At 46.1% G+C, this 24,254-nt stretch overlaps 1 protein-coding gene and 1 long non-coding RNA gene across 9 annotated transcripts; one reads left to right on the top strand and one right to left on the bottom strand.

The window, feature by feature from the left end:
* Nucleotides 1-4,431: 4,431 nt before the first annotated feature.
* On the bottom strand, nucleotides 4,432-11,561 carry LOC145512562 (uncharacterized). Its single transcript, XR_014058610.1, has 2 exons — nucleotides 7,279-11,561; nucleotides 4,432-4,875 (listed from the first exon to the last, which is right to left on the bottom strand). It is a non-coding gene; the product is annotated as an uncharacterized LOC145512562 (long non-coding RNA).
* On the top strand, nucleotides 11,172-23,734 carry LOC145512561 (dehydrogenase/reductase SDR family member 4). Of its 8 annotated transcripts, none has more exons than XM_081506477.1 (8): nucleotides 11,172-11,482; nucleotides 13,043-13,220; nucleotides 17,725-17,826; nucleotides 20,481-20,551; nucleotides 20,647-20,698; nucleotides 20,992-21,126; nucleotides 21,571-21,626; nucleotides 23,099-23,734. In XM_081506477.1, exons 1-8 carry the CDS (start codon nucleotides 11,352-11,354, stop codon nucleotides 23,211-23,213), a joined length of 840 nt encoding a protein of 279 aa, XP_081362603.1. In that variant the 5' UTR covers nucleotides 11,172-11,351; the 3' UTR covers nucleotides 23,214-23,734. The 8 variants fall into 8 exon arrangements, with proteins under 8 accessions (XP_081362603.1, XP_081362604.1, XP_081362605.1 ...); XM_081506478.1 differs by having other exon boundaries at nucleotides 21,571-21,631; nucleotides 23,104-23,734; XM_081506479.1 differs by lacking the exon at nucleotides 17,725-17,826.
* Nucleotides 23,735-24,254: the final 520 nt, after the last annotated feature.

Raw genomic sequence — 24,254 nt, 5'->3', positions numbered from 1 at the left:
TCACATCCATACATGACCACTGGAAAAACCATAGCCTTGACTAGACGGACTTTTGTTGGCAAAGTAATGTCTCTGCTTTTAAATATGCTATCTAGGTTGGCCATAACCTTCCTTCCAAGGAGTAAGCGTCTTTTAATTTCATGGCTGCAGTCACCATCAGCAGTGATTCTGGAGCCCCCAAAAATAAAGTCTGACACTGTTTCCACTGTTTCCCCATCTATTTCCCATGGAGTGATGGGACCAGATGCCATGATCTTAGTTTTCTGAACGTTGAGCTTTAAGCCAACTTTTTCACTCTCCTCCTTCACCTTCATCAAGAGGCTCTTTAGTTCTTCTTCACTTTCTGCCATAAGGGTGGTGTCATCTGCATATCTGAGGCTATTGATATTTCTCCCGGCAATCTTGATTCCAGCTTGTGTTTCTTCCAGCCCAGCATTTCTCATGATGTACTCTGCCTATAAGTTAAATAAGCAGGGTGACAATATACAGCCTTGACGTACTCCTTTTCCTATTTGGAACCAGTCTGTTGTTCCATGTCCAGTTCTAACTGTTGCTTCCTGACCTGCATACAGGTTTCTCAAGAGACAGGTCAGATGGTCTGGTATTCCCACCTCTTTCAGAATTTTCCACAGTTTATTGTGATCCACACAGTCAAAGGCTTTGACATAGTCAATAAAGCAGAAATAGATGTTTTTCTGGAACTCTCTTGCTTTTTTGATGATCCAGCGGATATTGGCAATTTGATCTCTGGTTCCTCTGCCTTTTCTAAAACCAGCTTGAACATCTGGAAGTTCATGGTTCACGTATTGCTGAAGCCTGGCTTGAAGAATTTTGAGCATTACTTTACTAACATGTGAGATGAGTGCAATTGTGCGGTAGTTTGAGCATTCTTTAGCATTGCCTTTCTTTGGGATTGGAACGAAAACTGACCTTTTCCAGTCCTGTGGCCACTGCTGAGTTTTCCAAATTTGCTGGCATATTGAGTGCAGCACTTTCACAGCATCACCTTTGAGGATTTGAAATAGCTCAACTGGAATTCCATCACCTCCACTAGCTTTGTTCGTAGTGATGCTTTCTAAGGCCCACTTGACTTCACATTCCAGGATGTCTGGCTCTAGGTGAGTGATCACACCATCGTGATTATCTGGGTCGTGAAGATCTTTTTTGTACAGTTCTTCTGTGTATTCTTGCCACCTCTTCTTAATATCTTCTGCTTCTGTTAGGTCCATACTATTTCTGTCCTTTATCGAGCCTATCTTTGCATGAAATGTTCCTTTGGTATCTCTAATTTTCTTGAAGAGATCTCTAGTCTTTCCCAATCTGTTGTTTTCCTCTATTTCTTTGCACTGATCGCTGAGGAAGGCTTTCTTATCTCTCCTTGCTATTCTTTGGAACTCTGCGATTCAGATCGGAATATCTTTCCTTTTCTCCTTTGCTTTTAGCTTCTCTTCTCTTCCCAGCTATCTGTAAGGCCTCCTCAGACAGCCATTTTGCTTTTTTTTGCATTTCTTTCCCCCCATAGTCTCCTCCAAATCCCTTCTTTAAATTTTTAATCATGCACTCCAATACAGTTGCCTTAGATTTATTTCCTCCCATCTTGCTTACCTTCTCGGACCTTCTTCTACTTTTCCTTTTCATTCTGTCTACGAAGTTCTCGGTACCCTATGTACTTCTGATATTTCCACTCAATGAAATACTTATATTGCCATTCCGCCTCCTTCCTAATTGGGGTGAGAAGAGCCTTACCTGCCAGATTCCAGAGGGAGAAGGGGGATCAGTGTGTCTTTACCTACCTGTCAGCATGGTCGAACCAGAACACCATGTGGTCCAAGACTGTTTCTCCTTTAACTTTTAAAGTCCTTTCTGCCTTGGTGGGCTTGATCAGGTGCGGATGAAAACACAGTTGGGGTAATTATCCCACGTCTCAGGCCATCTCCAGAAAATCCAATTCGTACTCACTTACGTATCCCCCTCCTTCTAGCCTGACAATTCCAAGGGGGTCAAGAATTTCACAGCTGATGGGACACCTCCCTGGGGAGGGCAGAATACAAGCACCCAAAGACCAAGTTTCTTCTCCTATCAATCCCCTGGCGATTGCTTGGTAATAATTTTCCCCAAGATGGTGTGGACACCACCTCTTAAACGACCTTCACAAATTTCCTTCCTAGGCCCTAACATGCTCGTTGACCTGTGTACCAAGCAATCGCCGCCTGCCTATTCCAGGCTCCTGTGGGTCGGTGCCCCTTCCAGTCCCTCCCAGGGGGGTGATCAGGCCCCCTCTTCCACCCTGCCAGGTGGGTTCCTCCTCACCTGAGCGCTCAGTTCCCCTGCTGCCATCCACTACCTGCTAATGTGAAAGATCCAGGTGTTGAGAAGCAGAATCCTTCCAGAAGGGCAAGGCGTCTTCCCCCCTCTAGAAGATTCAAGCCATAAGGCCTCAGAGTAGTCCCAAATGGGACTCCTCAAAGTGAGGAGTTTCCCGGCCAATGCACCAAATGTTGTAGCCACGTGTTCCAGGAAACAAACTCACTCAGAAGGACAATGCAGATAGTGGAGTGCAGAGTCTCCTCTTAGCCAAGGACCCCGACCAGTTTTTGTGAAAACCTTATATACCCTAAGTGTATGTGCCCAAACCCACCTCCCCAAATTCCCTGAAACTAGTCTGAACAAAGGAAAAGAAAGATACAATCAAAGTTAACCCGTGATTCATATGCCTTAAGCCTAGGTAGTTAACAGTGGACAATTATCAATAGGCCTGTGTTCATACCCCAATAAGCATAATAGAATTTATGATTCTATTTGGTTACACAGATAATTAGGGTATTCTTTTAGGCGATGGAGAGTCTAGGTACGAGCCCTGGGGCTCTTCCATCTCAGGGGTCTGGTTTTCCAGTTGGTATGTCGTTTCCATAGATACTGGGCATATAGCTCAAAGTCCACAGTCTGGCTCAAGATGGAGTCCTGCTTTCAAGATGGAGCCTGTTCTGTCTGTTTCCTCCTTCACTGAGGCCCACTTGACTTTGCATTCCAGGATGTCTGGCTCTAGGTGAGTGATCACACCATTGTGGTTATCTGAGTCATGAAGATCTTTTTTGTATAGTTCTTCTGTGTATTCTTGCCACCTCTTTTTAATCCATATCATTTCTGTCCTTTATCGTGCCCATCTTTGCATGAAATATTCCCTGGTATCTCTATTTTCTTGAAGAGATCTCTAATCTTTCTTGTTCTATTGTTTTCCTCTATTTCTTTGCATTGATCACTTAGGAAGGCTTTCTTATTTTTCATTGCTATTCTTTGGAACTCTGCATTCAGATGGGTATATCTTTCCTTTTCTCCTTTGCTTTTCATTTCTCTTCTTTTCTCAGATATTTGTAAGGCCTCCTCAGACAATGATTTTGCCTTTTTGCATTTCTTTTTCTTGGGGATGGTCTTGATCACTGCCTCCTGTACAATAGTGAATTTCCGTCCATAGTTCTTCAGGTTCTCTGTCTATCAGATAGATCCAATCCCTTGAATCTATTTGTCACTTCCACTATAGAATCGTAAGGGATTTGATTTAGGTCATACCTGAATGGTCTAGTGGTTTTCCCTACTTTCTTCAATTGAAGTCTGAATTTGGCAATAAGATGTTCATGATCTGAGCCACAGTCAGGTCCTGGTCTTGTTTTTGCTGACTGTATAGAGCTTCTCCATCTTTGGCTGCAAATAATATAGTCAATCTGATTTCAGTGTTGGCCATCTGGTGATGTCCATGTGTAGAGTCTTCTCTTGTGTTGTTGGAATAGGGTGTTTGCTATGACCAGCGCATTCTCTTGGCAAAACTCTGTTAGCCTTTGCCCTGCTTCATTTTGTACTCCAAGGCCAAATTTGCATGTTACTCTGAGTATATTTTGATTTCCTACTTTTACATTCCAGTCCTCTATGATAAAAAGAACATCTTTTTTGGGTGTTAGTTCTAGAAGGTCTTATAAGTCTTCATAGAACCATTCAGTGTCAGCTTCTTCAGCATTACTGCTTGGGGCATAGAATTGGATTACTGTGATATTGAATGCTTTGCCTTGGAAATGAAAAGAGATCATTCTGTCATTTTTGAGACTGCACCCAAGTGCTGCATTTCAGACTCTTGTTGACTATGAGGGCTACTCCATTACTTCTAAGGGATTCTTGCCCACAGTAGTATATATAATGGTCATCTGAATTAAATTCGCCCATTCCAGGCCATTTTAGCTCACTGATTCCTAAAATGTCGATATTCACTCTTGCCATCTCCTGTTCCTGCACGAACAGGAAAGACCTGCGGCATGTGAACAGGAGATGGCAAGAGTGAACATTGACATTTTAGGAAAAAACAAATAAACAACCCAATAAAAGTGGACAAAGGACATGAACAAGCAGTTTACGAAACAAGAAACACCAACATCTATAAACATATGAAAAAATAGCCTTTAATAAAGAAATGTAAGTCAAAAAGCGTTTTTTCACCTCGACTGGCAAAAATTAAAATGTTTGCTGAAACTGAGTGCTATGAGGTGTAACGAAATGGACACTATCACACAGAATTGCCTTCTCAGGAAGGGACCCTGAGGCTGGAAAAGGGCACAGCTTTTCTGGAGGGCAATTGGCAATTTCTCTCAAAATGTCAAAGATACATAATCTTTGCCCTGTGGCTTCAACTATTTATTTGGGCCCAGTATAAAGAAGTTCTCCTAGCCAAGTGAACAAACATGCTATTGCAACATCATATATATTAAAGCCACAATCAACTGAAGTGGACTTCAACAGTGTGAAGTTGTTCAGTTGTGTCTGACTCTTTGAGACCCCATGGACTGTAGCCTACAAGGTTCCTCCGTCCATGGGATTTTCCAGGCAAGAATACTGGAGTGGGTTGCAATTTCCTTCTCCAGGAGATCTTCCCGACCCAGGGATTGAACCCAGGTCTCCTGTATTGTAGGCAGACGCTTTACCGTCTGAGCCACCAGGGAAACTCTCAATAGGTAACTGATAAATCATCCAGACAATGAAACAAGGAATAAGGATGAAGTATGACCTGCTGGTCAAAGATCTCCAACACATGTCAAACAAGCTAGGGAGCATGCATGCATTGACACACACAAATAAGGACACATAAAAAAAGATGGACACAAAATAAGGTCTATCGTCTAGTTAACAGTGTTGAACCAATGCCAGTGTCCTGGTCTTAACATTGTATGACAGATATCAAGAAGTCACCCTGGGGGAAGTTGGGCGAAGCGTACAGGGGAACTCTATGTATTACTTTTGATTTTATAACTACCATGAAACTGTAATTACTTCAAAATCAAAAGTTAAAAAAAAACAAGGTGGAGAAAGTGTGTAGCGTCTGATTATACAAAGTTTCAAAAAGTAAGAACAATCCTTTTGTCATTAAATTCCACATGAGTGAGGAAAGCTTTTGTAAACAGAGGACAATCCCACCCACCCCCTTCACTCCTGAGGGTTTGCTTTCAGCAGAAGAATAATAAATTAATCTGAAAGTACCCCTACTTCCTCTGCAGAGATTAAAGAGTGCATGCTGCTCAAGAATTTGATCTCGCCGAACAAAGAGAAAGCCCTCAGAAGTAGACTGCTCTGTCATTTTGGCAAGGTTTGTGATGGGCCTTATTCATTTCATACTAGAGGCCTCTTTCAATGCTCTGAAAGCAGGACAGGGTAACTGAAACTGCTTTGCATAATAATGGCAAATGTTATCTCCAGAGAGGGCAGGCTGGCACCTCTAGGGAAATGTTTTGCTTTCTTCTGTGGATTCAGCTGCATTGTCCCTAGGAACTGCTGTCGGTTCTTGGAAGATGTGTGTGTGTGTGTGTGTGTGTTCGGTTGATCCAAAAATTTACAGGAACATGAAATATTTCAGAAGAGGCCAGGGAACATTTCTTCATCTCATACCAGCAGAGAGATCTCAGGGAAACACATGAAGCTCCAGGGCTGGCCTTGCACTATTGTGCTGGTCTGAGACAGCCAAAGCTCACCCTGCTATTTTCTCCTCAGTCCCTCATAGAAAAATTCAGACTGGCAGGAACCGCAGATACAGAGGATTCTTGCTTCAGAGTGCCCTGATGCTCAGATGGTGGGGGAAGGACAGATTCTCTGGGAGAACACCCCTTGTGTGTTGGGAGTGGGGTCTTGCACTGCAAAGATTATGAAGGAAAGAAACTGTGAGTCCCCAACAAAGCAATTACCTTGATGGAATTAGGAGTCCAGAGGATTTAGTCAGAGCAACATCTGTGAAAGGAAAGGGGAGAAAGCAGGATCAAGAAGGAGGAGCTGTGAGGCCCTGAGATGCAGATCTGACAAACGCCAGACCTACAGGAAGCTCCAAAGCAAAGAGAGCCCCTTAGAGGAGCCCCGTGTTAGGCACAGAAGTGGCAAGGTCCTTGTACCACCGTCCTGTCCAGTCACTGGCTGAGGCCGCACTTGGAAGGAGTTAACTGCCAGCTGGTGACTGCTAGTCATATTCCCCACAGCGAAAGTGAGTCCTTTCTAGAAGAAGGATCTGAACAGTATCTGCATCTCCACGCCTGCCACAGGGACTCTCTCTGAAAGAGGAAAAGGTGGAAATCACAATTTTGAGAACAGGGCTAAGAATTTGGTTGTGCTCATAAAGCACTCAATGTGAAGTCATATCAGGCATCCTATTTGGGGGGTTGTCCCCCTATATTGTATCCCAGGTGGCACTAGTGATCAAGAACCAGCCTGCCAATGCAGGAGACATAATCAAGTATACCCCCACCCCTTCCCAAATACAGCAGAAAAAAGCAATCCTGGGCATGAGGGAAAAGAGAAGCCAAGGCCTGTCTTTCATATATATATAAAATATATATATATAAGATCCTCTGGAGGAGGGCATAGCAACCCACTCAAGTATTCTTGCCTGGAGAATCCCCATGGACAGAGAAGCCTGGCAGGCTACATAGTCCATGGGGTCGAAAAGAGTCGGACATGACTGAAAAGACTTAGCATACAAGCATACTTGCATATATTTATTTATTTTGCATATATTTATTTATTTATCTGGCTGCTCCAAGTCTTAGTTGCAGCCCACAAGATCTTTAGTTGTGGGATTCAAACTCTTCGTGCAGCCTGAGGTATCTAGTTCCCCTGACCAGGACCAAACCCAGGCACCCTGCATTGAGAGCACAAAATTTTAGTCACTGGGCCACCAAGGGAAGTCCCCAATGTCTGTCTTGTAAAAACCTCTGCATGCTGCTGTACAGAGTTCCTGAAAAGAACCTGAACAAACACTGGGTGGATGATTTCTATACGGTGTTTACAAACAACTGCCTAAATACAGGGCAATAGTGGGAAAATTTTGAAAAATAAGAAGTTGAATAAGCTATACATTAGAGTCATGAGAATCTAGATGGAACGATATCTCACAAAATTAATAGTCCATAAACTGTAAATAGGCAAAGACTGTGTCAGTCTCTGGCACGTACAGATATATTCACTGTTTTTGTTTTGTTCTGTTGTCTTGGTTGGTTGGTTAGTTGATTGGTTTGGGGTTGTTGTTGTTGTTTAGTAAATTTATTGCCAACATTTAAAAATCAAACATTTTGGGATTTTCCTGGTGATCCAGTGGCTAAAACTCTGCTCCCAGTGCAGGGATCCTGGGTTCAGTTCCTGGTCAGGAAACTGATTCCACATGCCACAACTGAAGATCGAAGATCCCCTGTGCTGCAGCTAAGACCTGGTGCAACCAAATAAATAAATACATATTTTTTTAAATCAAATATTTCATATTAAAACCCAGATTTCTACCTTCTGTTTCCAGTTCCTCAAATCTGGCAATCCTGGGTTGGCCTTGTCAATTACAAACATGAGGGAAACTAAGTGCACCCCAGGTCTGCAAGCAGCAGGTCAGGGGGAGCCCCCAGTCGCATGGGTTCCCAGGCACTGAGACCAAGGTGTGCTGCCTCTTATCACCCTAAGCTTACACCATCAACCACAGTTTAAACCATTCTACACAGAATGTACAAGAGGACAGAGCAGCAGGTAAATTCAGTTTAGAAAAAACAGTTTCATCAGCACTGGTTAAAGGTTTCATCAGCACTCTTTTAAGGTCATTTGACCATCGTCATCAATAAACATTTGACCCAGGGTAAAATATACATATTTGCACCAAATACAAAATATATAATATACATCCAAGGTTGTTCATTGTAGCAGTGTTTGAAATGGCAAAACACTGGAAGCTATTTAAATGTTCATCAGTGGGAGACTGGCTAAATAAATTATGGAATATCCACACAATGGAATATCTTATAGCTATTTTTAAAAGGGAGAGACAGAATAAAAGGGACTATTGTGAACTACTCAGAACAATCACCAAGAATGTATTTTAAGAAATGAAGAGAGAAGTGGGGGAAAGAAGAAAGAAGAGAAGCAATTTGAAAGACATTATGTGTAGTGCCATTCCATTCATGGGAAACATTTAAGGGAAAATATACATGTAAATGCTTAGGAAACTTCTAGAAGGATACACAAGACCAAGAGCTATAGGGGGAGCAGGTAAAAGAAACACGGGGAAGAATTTCTTTTTTACTTTTCACTCTATAACCTTGTGTCTCTTTTAAAAATTGTGAACATGTGTTATTTTTGTAACTTAAAAAATAGATATTTCAATGATTAGAACAAAAATGCATTGACGCAGAAAATAAAATTCCAATTTAGAGAAAATTAATTTCCAAGAAAACTGTCATTCTTGAACAACATCAAAAAAATTAAGAGTAGCTATTCAACACTGACAGCAGGTCAGGTTGTCATGACTCATTTTGATTTCACATAAGGAAATAAAACTGCCTACTTCACTGGATTAGACATAGTCAATAAAATTTATAAAAAGCACCCAACAGTTGCCAGCACTTAGTAAGTGTTCAGTAAAAGTCACTGTTATCACACAGTCCTCCCACACCACACAAGCCTGACTTGTGTCAGGGATGATGAGTCAATGACCAACATGGAATAGCTATAGCAAGATGCAGGACTTGAATTCCAGCCCAGGTGAACTTCCTTCCGGACTACAGTCAGCCTTTGAGGAAGATGAGAGTGCAGTCCTCACTCACAGAGGCATCTCCTCAAGATCTGCAGATGATCCCACCTCCATATAAGAACAACCCCATTATCTATTAAAATCCCCACTTAAAAGAGTCTCCTACACACATATGTATTTTCCCCCCAAATTTCCTACCCTCTTCTCAAACAAACCAGCTTGATGAGTAGTAGAAAATGAAGACTCCCACCCTTCTTGCTTTCCTTCTACATTTTTCTGTTCACAGATTTCCCCTCTAATATCTCCAGCATTCTCTGGAGGCCTGTCCCTTTGAGCCAAAGCCCTAAGAGGCTCTGCTTCAGTCCTCCTAAATCCCCTCCCCCAGCCCCACAGGCAGGTGGCAAGCCCTGGGAAGGGTTCCCACAGTGCATTAGCTCTGAACAGGTCAGAAGGAAGAGGAGTGTCATGCTATCCAGCCTCTGTTGTCAATAATTCATGAGGTTCAGACTGAGGGGCACCAGTCAGAGTCAGTTTTCCCTGCACATGGGGAAAATTAGACTCAAGCTCTCTTATCTCATCGGGATGTGCCGAGTATCACAGCTATATAACATCTCAAGTGAGGAATAAACTATAAATCCAGTGCATGCTTGTTATATCATTCACTACTCATACACTTTTAGATGCTGAAATCTTTTTGGCTACTCAGCTGACCTACACATATACTACCTGAACCTTTAGCAAGTATGAATTCTGTTAAACAGCAATCCCCGGAACTAAATTTCACAGACCGGGATTCTCTCTCCTCTAATTGTAGGGATTGACATCAAGTTGCCCGACTGGTGATTTCACCAACTAACAACCCTTTTCTCAACCTACCCATCTGCTTTCATCATCTTCTCTTAACAAAAAGACTAACACCAAAACAAAAAAAGAGCAAAAGCATATCACAGAATAAAGGACTATCTGGTAAATTAAATAAGCTTAGCTTTATGAAACACTGTATTTTCTTTTTATTTTTTTGCCTTGAACTAGTAAAAACTTTGCCTTGGATCTGCACAACTTCTCAGGCTGGCATTTGGAGGCTACAGGGTTAAACCAATTCAGAAGCTGATACTGGGTCTGTCGGGGCCTTTCTTCAGTGTATCATAAGCCATCCAGATTTATTAATTCTCCCAGAAACCCAGGAGGGAGATCATTTCAGCCCACTTGGCAGAAGTGGAGGCTGAAGTCTTGGACACAGAATTTATAGCTGGAGAGGACCTTATCTATCATCTACCCAGCACCCTCAGCTCACAGATAGAGAGCCTGGCCTGTGGCAGCAATAATAATTACTCTATGGTGGCAATAATTACTATGTGTTTAGTAGTTCAAAGTTTATAAAATGCTTTTACATTCAACAAATATTTATTGGACTAGGATGGAGGCTAAGACCTGGGGACACAGTGATTATGGAGAACTTGAGTGCTCGTGAGTGCTCTGCATTTCCACCACTGGTTAGGAGACCCTCTAGCCTCCTTGCTACCACTTAGGCCTCGAGAAGTCCTCTAGAGGGGAGGATATCAGAGATCCTGTCAGGTCAGGATCTTTAATCCCGCACACTGGTTACCCCTGGTGATCAGAGTCTGCCCTCCAAGCCCATGGTGATGGAGGAGAACTTGAGCCAGAGTGAAGGGCAGTGTGGGCCTAGCCTTGCTGCTCTCCATCAGGTGTCTCTCCTAGGCTCCTCCAGGCTCCCCTGAGACCCTCAGGAGGTGAGCCCCCTGGGGACCTCGGGCCTCACCCCCATGAGCAATCTCAAAACATCTGCCCTCCTGTGGGCTATCACAAACGTGGACACAGACTTTTTGGAAAACAAAATCCACCTTGAAGCTGTAGGAAGCAAAAGCAAACAGTTAAAGTCCCCTCTGCCCCAAGAACTGACGTGGGCAAGCAGATGTGGGAGGAGGAGCGGGAGGACAAGGAAGTCTACGAGCTCCCCCTGAGGTGGGGAAGGCCCTACAGGGAACTGGAACCGACAGCGCCATCCCAAGCCGGACCAGCCTGGGCGAGCAAGGGATCTAGGGGCGCGGCGGCCACAAACGGCAGGGGGTGCTCTCGGCCACGGCCGGCTCCCCTGGCCGAGAGCCCGCACGGGGCGGGACGAGCTGTCTCGTTCTAGGGCTTACGGGGAGCGGGGAGCGGGGAGCCGGGAGCCGGGAGCCAGGAGCGGGGAGCTGGGAGGGGAGCGGGCCGCCGAGCAGGAGGCCATTCACCCTTCGCCCTGCCCCTCGCCCGGCCCCACTGTCACCTCCCCTGGGCGGTGCAGAACCCTGAACCGGCCAGCGCCATGCTGAAGCTGGGACTGCCATCGGGTGCCTGCGCGCGGTCGTGGAAGTCGGTCCGGATGGCAAGCTGCGGGGTGGCGCGCCGGAACCCGCTGGAGAATAAGGTGGCCCTAGTAACGGCCTCCACTGACGGGTGAGTGTCCGAGCCCGAGTCTCGGAGTCCCCCGTTGTCTGCAAACAGGTACTACTTGTCCTTGGCCTCCCGCGCCCTCTCTTCAGTCCTCCCGTGTGGCCAGAGTTGACCCTGGAAGAAAGGTACCACGTGGTTGGCCTGCAGCCCCCTTCGGATTCCGCCCCCGCCCTTTGCAGTTGCCAACTCTCTTGTCACTGCTGCCTCTGGCTCGAGCCTGCCGCCTTGGTGCTGCCCCTCACCCCACCCCGTCTATCCTGTCTCCTGGGGTTCTGGGCCGCCCCAATCAACTGGCTCCACCTAGAGTCTGGGAAGACTGGAGGCCAGAAGTCCAAGACAGTCCAGATTCCAAACACCCTATCCACTGCCTACACCGACTGTGGAAATGTTCCAGACACCCCACTGTGGCACCCCCAGGAGTCTCACAGAACTTTGCCCCTTCCCTAGGGGGCACAAGTCATGTGTCCAGATTCTTGTTTAGTTCAGTATATTGTGGCCTCCTTTGCCCAGCCTGTTTCTTACCAACCACTGTTACCTACCCTGTTTCTCATTTTCACAGACCTCTGCTAGATGCCAGCTCTTCACAAAGCTAGAATACATATAAATGGGGAAACCTAATGGCTAACAAGTGCAAAATGTGTAGCCCTGGGGGCTTCCCTGGAGGTCCAGTGGCTAAGACTCCATGCTCTCAACGCACGAGGCCCAGGTTCAATCCCTGGTCAGGGAACTAGATCCCACGTGGACCAACCAAGACCCACATAGCCAGATAGATAATTTTTTTTTAATGTGTAACCCTTTCTCCTATGAATGTAAAAAATTTATGTTTGTAACCAGAGACCCCCAGTTTCATATGTATCCCGAAACATAACTCAGTCAGTTCAGTTCTGATGCTGGGAAAGATTGAAGGCGGGAGGAGAAGGGGATGACAGAGGATGAGATGGTTGGATGGCATCACCGACTCAATGGACATGAGTTTGAGTAAACTCTGGGAGTTGGTGATGGACAGGAAGGCCTGGCATGCTGCAGTCCCTGGGGTCACAAAGAGTGGGATACGACTGAGTGACTGAACTGAACTGACTGAACCAGAGACCCCTAGTTTCAGATGTACCCCAAAACATAACTAACAATAGAATATCGAGATGATGTAGACTACTGTACTAAGACTACTGTACTAAGGAAAGTATTTAGGGGTAGAGGCTTTTCTGAGAGACTCTCCAATCATGGAAATCACTGCTGCTTGCTATACCCCTAACTCATTTCTCTCTCCCCTCAGTCCCTATAGGGTATGGAACCTATGACGCATGGTGGATAACACCTGTGGAAGGTGTGATCACTTCCTAGGAACCTAGACTGAGGGCCAAAACCATAATAAAAATAGTAAACCAGTGCCAAAAAGATGCTAAGCATGTCCACCTGTGTGGTAATGGCGTGCCATTAATCCTAACACGTGGAGGTCCTGCAGAAAGAGCTGGAATTCAAAGCCCAGGCAGCCTGACTTAAGAGCCCATGCTCTCACCCTTTTCCTGTACCAGGCTTAAAAGTCCTATCTCTCTCTGCCCATAGGATCGGTTTTGCCATCGCCCGGCGTCTGGCCCAGGATGGGGCCCATGTGGTGGTCAGCAGCCGGAAGCAGCAGAATGTGGACCAGGCAGTGGCCATGCTGCAAGGGGAGGGGCTGAGCGTGACGGGCACCGTGTGCCATGTAGGGAAGGCTGAGGACCGGGAGCGGCTGGTGACCACGGTAAGCAGCAAGGATACGGGTCCAGAGCCATGAAATAGCAGAAGGGAGGCAGCCTGAGCTGGCTTTCCTGGACAACATGGGTGTAATCCAAACCAGGACTGTTAACTAAAATAAAACAGTGCATTCTGCATACCCACACCACTCCACCAGCATATTTTTATGTATGCCTTCCTGTTCTGTCTCCGAGAATCATCTCATCTCAGTCAGAGAACCAAAAAACACTCTACTGTTTCTACCCTGCATTGTGCCTTGGGGCACCCAAAAAACCCCAGCTGGTCCTGACTCTCCAGTAGCTTCCAGTCTAATTGGGCAGATGAGAAAGGTAAATAAGCATTCCCACTATAAGCTAAGAAACAATCAATCCTCTGTTTTTCAGTTTATAAAGCTGAGTGCCCAGGAACCTACAGGAGGCAGCCCATTATGTTTCAACCACCTGCTGTGTGCCATTCACTTTGTCTGGAGCCTTTCACAGGTTATCTCCAAACAACAACACAAGCAAGGGCAGGACTATGCTCCCTGTTTAAAGAATGGTTCAGAAAGCTGGAGCAACACCCCAAGGTCCCACAACTAGTAAGGGAAGAGGTGTGAGCCAACCCAGACTTACCAGCTACCTGTGTGTTTCTGTTAGTCACTCAGCCAACTTTTGTGATCCCATGGACTGTAGCCCACCAGACTCCTCCATCCATGGAATTCTCCAGGCAAGAATACTGGAGTGCCTAGCCATTCCCATCTCCAGGGGATTTTCCCGACCCAGAGATCTAACCCGGGTCTCCTGCATTGCAGGCAGATTCTTTACCGTCTCAGCCACCACGGAAGCCAAGCTACCTACAGACTACCAAGCATTTCCCTACCAGGTCAGGCGTTAGGTGCCCTCTTGGACTTTAGTCTCAAAGAAAGTGGCTAAGCCAGTGTCGAGAGTTGTTTGGCACCAGTCTTGCAGGTGAACATCTTACAAAGGAGCCCACTCTTTCCTAGGCTCAGGGCACACCCTTTAATTTCTTGGAGTGGCAGGAAGAATCTACCCAAGGATGGGAAGCAAAAGATACTGTGCTGACAGAATGAAAAGCGGTGGAAATAATTTGGGTAATCTTAGACAAGGAGGGAATGAAACGATTGTAGACAGTGGCATAGTAGAAAGCATAGGTTATTCCATTTGTCAGGAGTCGTTTGGCAGATGCTCAGATGTGATTGGAGAGAGTCAGTTGTGGGTCAAAGAAAGCCACCATGCCTGGCCACCTCTGCCATCTCTGCTGGACAGAGCCTGAGACCTTGATCCTCAGGGTGGGAGCCACCTGGGATCCTGGGCCAACTAGTGGCCATGTGAAATGTACATGGCCACTTAATGTCAAAATCCTGCTGGGAATGTGACTTCTGGACCCTCACCTGGTCCTCTTTGCCCATCCTGCAGTTCTGACCCAGAAGTGGGGTTTGAGCTAGACTTTGAGGAGTGGGTGGAACTAGGCAGATGGCATAGGGCCAGGATTCCAAATGATCCTGAAAAATGAGCAGATAGCCAAGGAAGGGAGGGTGGTGTGCTCTGTGAACCCACAGTGTGAGAGCACAGGCTCAGGAGCCCTGGTAGGAAATGGGTCGGGTGGGAAGGATGGGGGACATGGACCTCCATGGCCTCCCAAAGGAGTTTAGGCATTCTTGGAGGAAATAAGAAGCCACGCGAGATTTTGAGCAAGGTGGAAATAATTACTAAAGAACAATAATCTGGCGCTGGTAGGGAGGATATATTGGAGAAAAGAAGACTCTGGGCCAAGGACATTGGTGAGGAAGCTGATGCTGTCACTTGGGTCTCAAGCTGATGCTGTCACTTGGGTCTCAAGCAGTGGCAGTAAGACCAGAACAGATCTGCCTTAGAGATGTTTAGTGGGAACCAACCAATTTTTTTTTCCCCTGGCTGGTGTCAAGAAATGGGACCAGGAGGGATGAATCAAAATTGACTCTCAAGTAGTTGAAAGACCAGTGTCAAGTGGAGAATGATAGGATACTTGTTGGCAGTTTGAGATGTGTCCTGCCTATGGCCAGCCACTAGCCTGTGATGAGGGAAGCTGCTGCCCTGAGCATGGTTATTCCCCAGTGGCCTCCTAAGCTGCACCTTAAAGCTTCTCAAAGGCGGCATGAGCCGAAATCAGATCAGCCACTTCTCCACTTTATTCTACTTAAAAAAAAAAAAAATAGACCTGTCAGAAAACAGAGCAAGCAACTCTTAACCACTTTAGGGTAGCAATCACACAATTTAGAGCAAGCCTTAGAAGACACCTGGGTGGTCATAGCAAATTTGCCATTAATCTTCCATGGTTCTCTGTCTCTGTTCAGTCAAAAGCCAGCCTGCTCTCCTCTCTGTGCTGATAGGCCTAGAAGGAGAAGGGGACGGGATGCACAGACCAACCGGAAGAGCGCTCCAGGTGATTCTGCGGCAGTCCTCTGGCTCCCCACCCCTAATATATCTGCACTCGGCCAAGCACGCATCACTTTCTGATGCATCCTGCGTTTTCCTTGAGACTTACACAGAGCCGAGGCAGGTGACCTGGACGCCAAAATTTAGACAGTGCAAGAGAGTACTGATACAGGTTTTGCAAAGATTATGTGATCTTAAAATGTGTTAAATTTACGTGTTGACAGCCCAGGCATCCCCCTCAGCAGTGTGGAAGCAACTGAGCTTAGCATCTAGTTAGCAAGAATAATTAGTTAAAAACGGGAGTTAGCAGATGGTACACATTGTTAATAACACCCCTCTGTGTGCCAAATTGGGAAGCACAAAGTTGATTGAGGGCCCATTTAATGCCGCTTGCCCAAGGCATCAAAATTGCCAGGTCTGGGCAAATGTGAAGTCTGTTTGCCCAGTGGCAGAATGCTGGCAGAGAGACTTGTTTGGCTATTCGTTACTCCAGCGCATGCCTTCACCACCTACTTACAGTTTATTAAGGAGGTTAGATTTTGGCTCTCTTGGTTTTCTCAGTTTAAATCTCAGTTTCTGCCTTGACTCTTCCATGCCTCCAGCCCCAAGAAATAAAAGCAAGAGGTGGGGGAGGGGAGAAAAAGGCATCATAACTGAGCATGGAACTGCTTTAAGCCCAGACCGGCGTCTCCTCTATCATGGCCCTCCTAGATAGCCAGTTTCATAGTGACCCCCAACTCACTTTTGGAAAACTCTTATGAATTAGCTCTGAGTTAGAGAGTCAATTCTGCCACCACTAACTAGCCTTGTGCCCTGAGCATATCACCTCTCCAAAGACTCAGTGAGCAGAACTCCTGTTCTTAGCTGGTCCTGATACGTCATTATAAGCTATATGACCTTGAGAAATTAACTTTCTTGAACCTCAGTTTTATCACCTTCACCATGAGGACATTGGGTGAGATGATGTCAAAGGCCCCTCCCAGTGGCAACTTTGTGTGGGTGCATTTAAACTCATTTTTCCATTCAGGTACATGTGGACAGGCTGAGTTTGAGAAATGGTAACTCATTCAAGGGAAACTGGACAGTAAGCACTTGGAGAAATGGGGCTAGGATAAAAGAGGAAGGGTCTAGAAATGGATTTTGAGGTGAAAGCTGAGGCCATGAGAATAAAGGAGTTCCCAAAGGGAAAGTCGAAAGAGAAAGGATCAGTGACAGCCTTAGAAGAAGTGGGAGCAGGAAGAAGAGATCGCAAAAGAAATGAGAGAACCTTAAATGTTTTAGCAGTAGAGCTTGGGGCTTCCCTGGTGATTCAGTGGTAGAGAATCCGACTGCCAGTGCAAGAGACGCAGGTTCAATCCCCTGGAGAAGGAAATGGCAACCCAATCCATTATTCTTACCTGGGAAATCCCACGGACAGAGGAGCCTGGCAGGTTACAGTCCTCAGGATTGTAAGAGTTGGACACTATTTAGTGACTGAACAACAACAGCAGAGCTTGGGGTGCTTTTGAAGAGAAAATGTTTTAAGGAAAAGAGTTTATTTTGAAACTGTCCCTAAGAAGGAATTCTTTACCAATATTGATAAATTCACCTCCCTTACTGTCCTGTATGAAAAGGCAAAAAGATAGGACACTGAAAGATGAACTCCCGAGGTCAGTAGATGCCCAATATGCTACTGGAGATCAGTGGAGAAACAACTCCAGAAAGAATGAAGGGATGGAACCAAAGCAAAAACAACACCCAGTTGTGGATGTGACTGGTGATAGAAGCAAGATCCGATGCTGTAAAGAGCAATATTGCATAGGAACCTGGAGTTGGGAAAGATTGAAGGCAGGAGGTAAGTGTAAGTAAGTAAGTAAGTGTTAGTCGCAGCCCACCAGGCTCCTCTGTCTATGAGGGGGACAACAGAGGATGAGATGATTAGATGGCATCTCCGACTCAATGGACATGAGTTTGAGTAAACTCCGGGAGTTGGTGATGGACAGGGAGGCGTGGTGTGCTGAGGTTCATGGGGTTGCAAAGAGTCGGACACGACTGAGTGACTGAACTGAACTGAACTTACTGTCCTGTAGCCCTAATTCAGATCTTCCTCGTCTCTAGGCTGTGAAGCTTCATGGCGGTGTGGACATCCTGATCTCCAATGCTGCCGTCAACCCTTTCTTTGGAAACTTGATGGATGTCACCGAGGAGGTGTGGGACAAGGTAAGAAGGGATGAGAGCAGCAGGGGGTGGGCCTCAGAAGATGGCACACACTCAGTCTGCTTTTAGAATGCACTTGTCAAGTGCAGTAAATGTGAGGAATCCTTGCCATTTGCCACACACCTGCAGTGCACCTGGTAAAGGGCAAATGGAGGTGGGGGGCTTCCTTTGTCCCTGTCCTTCTCTTTCATTTCTGCTTCTCTGCAACTTTGTTTTCACTGACTCCTTGCTAACTGTCTTCTCCTTCCCTCCCCCACCTCTCTCCCCTCTACCACCGTGGGCTTATCCAAGCTCTTCTTCCTGGTTTATTTCCAGCAGGCATGGCAGCTAATATGCCAATAACTAATACACTCAGACTTACACACCACCCTTCCCCCTCTCAGCTGCCAAAAACGAATGATTTTTCATTAGTTGCTAGTTAAGTGAAATATCAATTCTAGTGAAATGAACTAAGTTGTCGCCTTATGACATATAGCCTTTGAAAAATACTTGCACTTCTTCTTTTTTAACTCCAATGTCAAGAATATCTGAGATCCAGATGTCTAAATTCAAGGAACAGAATATTGGTTTTCATGTGAGGGTGTATAATTACATTATATTTATAATGTATATCACACACCTACATTCTTTAATTATAAAGCCTTAATTGAAGGATTTGTCTTTGTTTACTAAGGTTAATATTCCCACATGATTTGGAAATGCTAAATTTTTTATGATCTCCCATGGTTTTGCCTTTTACCCTGATGTCATCAATAATTTCTCAACACTGAAGTTTAAGGATACTAAAATTTTCTAGTTTGTTTATCAGTGTTCCACAGACATAGAGACCAAAGTGCCAAAATGGTCTTCAGTGAGTCAGTTCCTGATTGATATTCTTTAAAGCAGAGAAACATCTTTCATGAGCAGTCTGAATAGGAACCACATGAAAATCAGTTATAAACTGAGTAATTTTTCTTTCTAGTTGGCTTTTTTTTTAATATCATAATACATCAAATCTAAATGCAGTGGTTGATCCTTGATTGAGCCCTGGACTTTAAAATAAGGACATTTGGGGGACAATTGGGGAAGATTTTTTATGGACAGTATATCAAGTAAAATCATGATTATCAATGTTAAATTTCTTGGGTGTGATAATGAATGGTGTTGTGCAAGAACATCCTTATTATTTGGAAATAGATGGGGAAACAGTGGAAACAGTGGCTGACTTTATTTTTCTGGGCTCCAAAATCACTGCAGATGGTGATTGCAGCCATGAAATTAAAAGACGCTTACTCCTTGGAAGGAAAGTTATGACCAACCTAGACAGCATATTAAAAAGCAGAGACATTACTTTGTCAACAAAGTAGTCAAGGCTATGGTTTTTCCAGTGGTCATGTATGGATGTGAGAGTTGGACTATAAAGAAAGCTGAGAGCCAAAGAATTGATACTTTTGAACTGTGGTGTTTGGAGAAGACTCTTGAGAGTCCCTTGGACTGCAAGGAGATCCAACCAGTCCACCCTAAAGGAGATCAGTCCTGGGTGTTCATTGGAAGGACTGATGTTGAAGCTGAAACTCCAATACTTTGGCTACCTGATGCAAAGAGCTGACTCATTTGAAAAGACCCCGATGCTGGGAAAGATTGAGGGCAGGCGGAGAAGGGGACAACAGAGGATGAGATGGTTGGATGGCATCACCGACTTGATGGATGTGGGTTTGGGTGGACTCCGGGAGTTGGTGATAGACAGGGAGGCCTGGTGTGCTGCGGTTCATGGGGTCGCAAAGAGTCAGACACGACTGAGTGACTGAACTGAAGTGAATGCTAAAGCATTTAGGGCTGCAGTATTATAATGTCTGCAACTTACCTTCCAGGGGTAAGGAAAAAGCTGCATAAGCACATAGTTAGGGCAAATGGCACAAAATGTGAACAACTGGTGAATGTAGTTAAAGGATATCCAGATATTCATTGTCCCTCTATTTCAACTTATCTGTAAGAGTGAAATCTTTCAAAATAAGCAGTTGCATGGGGGGAATGGGGGGGACTATCCCATCAGTGCTTGGAACAATGTAAACAGGGCTCATGCATTTGTCTTAAATTATAGATGTACAGTTTTGATTTTAGACTATGTCCCAGCTCCCCCAATAGTGCCTCCTCATGATCCCATTTGCCAATAAGTATCTAGCCAGACAGTCGATCCTGGAGGGCCAAGAGCATCTCCCTCCCAGAGATCAGAAGCCAGAAAAGTGCTGGAACAACCCCAAGTGCCTGAGGTCAGGCCACATTTTCCCTGAGAATCACAGCTCACTCTGGGGCAGGTCCAGGAAGCCAGCCCAATTCCCAGGCTCTCGCTAGTTGGAAGACAGTCCAGCTCAAGTCCAAGAGAGCCTTGAGAGTTCAGATCCATTCTGGGTCAGATCATACTTAGGAAACAAGATGAACCAGGCTCCATTTTTTCTCACCCAAACCCCAAAATGTGTCATTCTCTAGCTGAATAAGCCGGAGAAAGCTCCCTCTCTCTGGGCCATGGTGTCTTCATGTGTGAGCTCTGGGTAAATCATCTCTAGGACCAATGCCAACCCTAACAAACAGATCCTGGGGACCCCACTCTAACTCTCCATCACCCTGCCTTCTGCAGCCTTCTGCAGACCCTCATGCTGTTCCCCCACTTTCTATTGCAGATTCTGGACATTAATGTGAAGGCCACAGCCCTGCTGACAAAGGCAGTGGTGCCAGCGATGATGAAACGAGGGTACAGGGAAGGAGAGGGGGCCTGGGTGCGATGGGCCCTGTGCAGGCCGAGGGCGGGGCATCCATGGGAGCAGGGCCATTCTGCTCTTTTTTCAGAGGCGGCTCAATAGTGATCGTGTCCTCCGTCGCAGCCTACAGCCCGTTTCCTGTAAGAACCCCTTTTCTCTGCTACTTTTTTCCTTTCCTCCATCCTGTACCTTCCATTCCTCCAGTCACCCTAGGAAATGTGTGTCCCCTTTTGGAATCACACCACCTTCCAATGAAATAGAGGCCTTGCCTCCACAAATGCTAACCTAGGGGCAGTTTTGCCATAAGACAGTTTTCTAACTGGGACCCTCTTTAACAAGAGATGCCCTATTACCAGTTGCCCATTCTAGCTTATGTTAAGGACCAAGAATGAGCTGGAGTTGAAGAGACCAACCCATTCTCTCCTTTCCCCAGAGCCTAGGTCCTTACAACGTTTCTAAAACAGCCTTGCTGGGCCTCACTAAGAACCTGGCCATCGAACTGGCAGAGTGTAATATTCGGGTGAACTGCCTGGCGCCTGGACTCATCAAGACTAGCTTCAGCCGTGTGGTGAGGAAGAGGAGTCCTGTATCCCACTGGGACTCTGAAGGGCATCTTCTCAATGGAGAAGCCCAGCTCCTGGGTCCTGAGCTCCCAACCACTTCCACCCCCTGCCCGGGGCTTTTCCACACTCTCCCTCCATACCAGCCATGTGTCCAGAGCAGATCCCCACACTATCCTTTCCTAAGGTGCACAGTGAGACTGAGGAATTCAGATTCCACTCAGGCCATTTCATGTTTCCTTGAGTGGATGAGACCTGGAGCAACCCACCAAAATGCCTCTTTAGGACCTGAAGAGAACGGAGCAGAACAGGGCAGTGGGTGGTGACTGGGAGCTGGGAAGGACTGGGAAATGAAGGGGGCACCTCTCCAACCTTCCTCTCAGTAGACGTGAGGGCGGGCAGTTTGTCCTTTCACTGTCCCTCACAGGAAGAGATTTTCCTTTTTCCTGCAGTTGTGGGAGGATCAGGCAAGAGAGGAGAGCATAAAAGCAGCCATGCAGATCAAAAGGTAAGGCTGTCACAGGGGAGGGTGAGGAGGGATAAAGATGGAAAGGTCCGGTCCCTCGAAGCCCAGAGCTTGCCATCTCTCGGTCCCACAGACAACACAGCCATCCTTTCCTTGTTTCAAACACAAAGACTTCACAAGTTTGTGAACAGAGTGTCACTATAGTGGCGTGTGCAGGGAGTCTGCTCCCTTGGAAAACCAAACACAGAGGCATCCAGGTTTAGCAGAGCAGGGCCCTGGGGGAGGCCCTGACTCCTCTCTCCACCTGGGTGTTTACCTCCACCTCTGGGTGTCCCTAAGGATCAGGGACCGAAACCAAAATCAAAGCATGCTTTTTTAGTTCCCTTGAATAAAAAGAGTCATGTTTCCAAAGTTCAGGTTGATGATCCTACAATTCAAATAAAAGGAATGAAGAGATTCACCAAGTCTCCAAACTTCCCTTGCCTAAGAAAACTAGCCTCTTCCCCCAAAAGGTCAGGCACCTTCATCTGGCTCCCTGTCCTCTAAGTTCTCTGCCTCTTTCCAGTCTCTGGCTTCTGGGAGCTTTCTTGTCTTTAGCTCCTCCACCTTGTCCCCTCAAGGACACGTACCCGCAACGCCTACTTGAGGAGGGAGATGCTCTCAAGTGCTCCCAAAACCATTCTCATGTCGAGCATGAGCTGCAGGCCTAGTCCACAACTCATTCATCGGTCAAGGCATGGTCATCCTTGAGCCACAGTGAATGATCTGGCCCTGTGCTTTTCAGTCTTGGATGCACATTAGAATCAGCTGAGTAGTTGTGAAACCACAGATGCTCAAGCCTCGCTCCTAGAGATTCTTTGTTAATTGGTCCAAGGCAGGACCTAGGCATCTTTAGTGGGGGAAGGGGAGGGAGGGAGAAGTTGAGCCTCTCAGATGACAACAGTGTGTAGCTAGGATGGAGAACCACTAATCCGGTCCTTCTAGGTTTGAAGCACCCACTCCACCCCCCACCTCTAGAGCATTCTATGGCAGTTAGATTAAAGTGTTCCCTAACTATGCAGTCACTGATACAAACACTGAGAATCAGCACAATCTCACAAAATGACTTTGAGACAAAAATAGATTCCTGAAAAAGTTGTCTGCGAATTGAAGCTGTACAAATGGAATCATTTTAAACAAATCATTTACTGTGTCACAGTCTCTCTGACATTTGAATAGTATGCACACATGTGAAACAAATTCTTTGAAGAATGAAATAGCCAGTTTATCTATATAACTTTGGATTTTGGTGTCCTGAGTTCTCTAAAAAACAAAGTATCTCTATATTATATGAATATAATGTGTGGTGGTTTTTGCAGAGTACAGTATTAATGCTTCTATTGAATTATTACAGCTTATAATAATGGTAACCCTATTTTATGGACAATTCACTGGCCCTGAAAAATCGCCTGATACTTTAGCAAATTCCATTCCCTGTTTGATTTTTACTCCCTTCCTTTTTCTCTGCTTCCCAGGATAGGCAAGCCAGAGGATTGTGCCGGCATCGTGTCTTTCCTATGCTCTGAAGATGCCAGCTACATCACTGGGGAGACAGTAGTGGTAGCTGGAGGGACCCAATCCCACCTCTAAGGACGTGGAGAGCATCCACCAGAGCAGAGATTGGGCTCCAACTCCGGAGTCCTGTTCCCAAATCCATCAACTGGCCTTTCCCACCTCTGCCTAGCATACTGCTAACCTTACACCATAACACCCCCCTGCCACACACACACACACACACACACACACACACACACACACACACACACACACACACACACACAAATCATTTCTGCCCTGTGACACACACACACACACACACACACACACATCATTTCTGCCCTGTGAAAAGCTCCAACCTTCTCTGCTATCAAGGTGTGGTCTTAGGAGGATTCCCGCTGTTGCTGTAGCCTTGGACAAAGACGTCCCTTAAGAGAACAGGGCAGGCCTGCTGAGAGGGCTTAGTCTACTCTGGTAAAGACCAACTAATATTTTTTTTCTGGGCATCAGGGAAATTTGAAGGAGATGGGACAGAAGGAGCTTGGAGTGGAAGGAACTGAGTTGGAAATTAACAACTTGCAAATGAGGTGCAAATAAAACGCAGATGAACACGATGCTTTGAGTCAATGTGCTCATTTTTCAGTGTAGGGTGCATAGGTGTGATAGCCGAGCAGAGCATAAGTCTGAGTGGACTGGATTCCCCTAGTATGTTCCCAGATGCTAAGTCTGGATCCTCCTAACCCTCCTCCTTGTCTCCAGGACCTGAGCGTAATGCTGGGGGTGGAGGTGTTTGCAGAGCTGCCAGCAGGGAGGAGGTGGCAAGGGAATTCCCAGGTGCTACTCTCGGCTCACACCCGCAGGGATGGTGCCAAGAACATCGCAGAGATCACCGAGGCTGGGCAAGCGGGAAAGGAAGGTCGAACTTCCCCAGATGTGGCCAGGTCCTCTCCTAGCATCGCCCTTGGCCGCAAGTTCCCTCCTTCGAGGGTCAGCGAGGACGAGCTAGACGCGTCCCGAGCAAGCAGTGAAAAGGGAGGAGCCTGGCAAGGATGACCCCGCAAGGGGTACCCAGGCCCACAAACAAAAGAAATAGGTTCTGCTGACGGTGCCCGAGGAATGGATGACATGGAAAGT

Source organism: Giraffa tippelskirchi, chromosome 7, assembly GCF_054371585.1.
Source record: "Giraffa tippelskirchi isolate mGirTip1 chromosome 7, T2T-mGirTip1v1.2.pri, whole genome shotgun sequence".
In the NCBI taxonomy this organism is placed as follows: Eukaryota; Metazoa; Chordata; class Mammalia; order Artiodactyla; family Giraffidae; genus Giraffa; species Giraffa tippelskirchi.
The sequence above is the reverse complement of the archived record's forward strand: the minus strand, read 5'-3'. Positions and strand labels throughout refer to the sequence as shown.